Here is a 2,677-nt window from a genome sequence, read left to right as displayed (position 1 = left end):
CTGGGGCTTGGGGATCCGTCAGCACCAGGGTCCTGTGGCCAGCTCAGCACACTCTGCCCAGTGGCTGGCTTAGTCCTCGTGACCTAGGCAGACATTCCAGGACCTTTAACATCTCCCTCGACATGTCCCCTTTTCATCCATAGTATCTCCTTTCTGGAATGGTCTGTTAGGTCGTCAGGAAAGTCATCACGCATTTTTGCATGGGGAAACAGAAAAATATGTCATGACTTTCCTGATGACCTAACAGAACAAACCTACATCCTGTAGCCAGTGAGGCATTTGAAAAAGCCACCATTTTCTCTGGGTTGTTACAACCTTAAAGCTTCTTCCCTCGGGCAGACAGTGCTGGCCCAGTAGTGCTGATGTAGACTTGGTGTCCGTGGCAAGGTCTCGCCAGGGAGAGATGGGGCCTTTTATCTAAAGCTGCGTCCAAAGTCTGGAGGATGAGCTAGGTTGAGCCACACTGGGTCCCGAGGAAGGGATGGGACAGAATGTGCCCAGGACAGATGCCTGACAGCCCTGGGCAGCCAAAGGGTAGGAAGGAAGCCACTGACCTGGTGCTGGGTACCTGTCACAGAACTACATGGATCCCATGAATGAGTACAACGCCCTCAATGAGGCCAAGCAGATGATCGCCATTGCTGATGAGAACCAGAACCAGCACCTCGAGCCTGAGGAGATCCTCAGGTACAGCGAGTTCTTCACGGGCAGCAAGCTGGTGGACTATGCCCGCAACGTGCATGAGGAGTTCTGAGCTGCCCTCGGCCCCTCCCCACCCTCGTCTCCATTCTGACGCATCACACCATGCTCCAGTGAGGCGTGTGGTTGACTGTGGGTCCTGGGCCAAGTGACCCATGCTGCAGCTACCTATCCCACCCCCAGGGACTGCCGTGGGTCCTAGTACCTGCCCTTCCTCCTGCTGCCCCATGACCACACTCCTCGGGACGAGCTCCAGCCACAGCAGGGTCCAGATTTATTAAAGATGTGCTTTAACAGGCGAGCATCCCTCTGTGGCGTGTGTCTGAGGTGGGCTTGTCCTGTGTTGTGGCCCAAGGCTTGGCTGTGACACAGCCATGCGTGCTCTGACTCGCTCGCTGCAGCTGTCCTCTGGTCCCTCGAAATCACTACATCTCACTTCTGAGAACTGCTCAGTCGTTCTGAAGGCGCTGACCACATCAGAGTGTGAGGCCCTAGGCTGGCCCCTCTGTGGCTCGACACACCATGGGAAATAACACAGCTCCTGCCATTTTCTTGAAAATGGAGAGATGAAGAGAAAATTAGACTGTACTTTGCTGGCAACGAGTAGCCAGGCAGTTCAGGGAAGGGCAGCCATGCCTGGGTGAGGGCTGGGTGGTCACTGGGTGGGATTCCCTGAACTTGTCAGGGCCACTCAGATCATACAATGTGCAGTCTGAGAAAATGCAAGTATTTGTTGTGACAAGAATCATTAATTTACTTTAAAATATAGTTGCCTTTTTCTCTCAGCTTCATTCTTTTTGTGGGAAAAACATGACAGAATGACAGTTTGAAACGTTTGTGGCAGGTGGCTTCCACCTGAAGCTTTTGAGGTGGGCGATTTGGTTAGCTGACGGGTTCACAGCTTCTGCTGTTTGGAGCTGATTGTCCTGTCTGGCACAGCTGGGGCAGGTTTAGGGAGGTGGAATGGGGAGGGTCCCTGGGGCCTGGGGGCTACTCGGGTGGGGCTCTTGCAGATTGTTGCAGTCAAGTTTGGGCTGTGGGCTGGAAAGTTGTCAGGAGCTGGTGCCTGGAACCAGGTGCAATGTCTGGTGAGTTTTGCACAGAGAAGATTAGAGGACAGGCCAGGGCTACTACCTTGGTCTTTTGGGGGCAAACCTAGTTCAGGAGGGGCAGGAGGATGGCATGTGTTAGAATGGCTGTGAGGTCCCATCCTATGGCATATGGGGACCCTGGTCTGTGTTCTAGCTCTGTCTGCATGAACTCCGGGGCTCCTAGGAGCCCTGGTCCGCCTTAAACTGACCTGTTCTTTACTGAGACTCACTTCTCAGCAGCCTGGGGGCTCCCACCTAGCCCCCCAAGACAGGTTGGTATACAGACCAGTTTCCAGACAGGAAGAGAACTTTTCAGAATCAAGACTGGGGCCTGTGGCAGGAGGACGTCTCCAGGCTCCAGGCTACGTCTGTGGGCATCCTCAGTGAGTTGGCACCTGCTGCTCTCGGGGTGAGACTCTTCCTGGGGCCAGCTGCCCTCCCCAGCTAGCTCTGCTGGACTTTCCCTCATGGATCTCTTCTGCCCTCTCCCATTGAGGCCCTGAGCAGGTTGGGTTGCAGCAGCTGTTTGACGTCCCCATCCTGTACACCATGCATCCATGGAGGTTCGAGCCGGGGCCAGGGCCGAACTGGACCAACAAGATGGACAGCCGAGTCCTTCGAGGCTCCTGGTGAATTTCGGTGTTATACCCAAAGGGCGCTAGCCACTTGGGGCTGGTCTGGGCCACTCCATGACGTTGTGCTGAATGTATGAGCAGGGCCCCACTCCAGTCCCTGGAGGTGTCCAGTCCCTGGACTATAGGACTGTGAGCCCTGGTGAGTGTCCAGCCTGGCCGTAGCCCCTTTCCTAACCCAGCTTGGTGGATGAGAGGCTGGCTCTTGCCCTGCTAATGCCTCTGATCTGTGACTTCCACTCAGTTGGACGCAGT

At 55.1% G+C, this 2,677-nt stretch overlaps 1 protein-coding gene across 3 annotated transcripts in view; it reads left to right on the top strand.

The window, feature by feature from the left end:
- SDF4 (stromal cell derived factor 4) overlaps window positions 1-1,484 on the top strand; it is a 17,507-nt gene extending 16,023 nt beyond the window's left edge. For all 3 annotated transcript variants that reach the window (XM_027766495.1, XM_027766494.1, XM_014582359.2), the window contains exon 7: window positions 578-1,484. In XM_027766495.1, coding sequence (XP_027622296.1) covers window positions 578-754 — 177 coding nt within the window. In that variant the 3' untranslated portion in view covers window positions 755-1,484. The remainder of the gene's footprint in view (window positions 1-577) is intronic.
- The last annotated feature ends 1,193 nt before the right edge of the window (window positions 1,485-2,677 follow it).

This window comes from Tupaia chinensis, unplaced genomic scaffold (genome assembly GCF_000334495.1).
Source record: "Tupaia chinensis unplaced genomic scaffold, TupChi_1.0 Scaffold143584_1, whole genome shotgun sequence".
NCBI lineage: Eukaryota > Metazoa > Chordata > Mammalia > Scandentia > Tupaiidae > Tupaia > Tupaia belangeri.
Note: the sequence above shows the minus strand (reverse complement) of the source record. Positions and strands in the feature narration are given on the sequence as shown.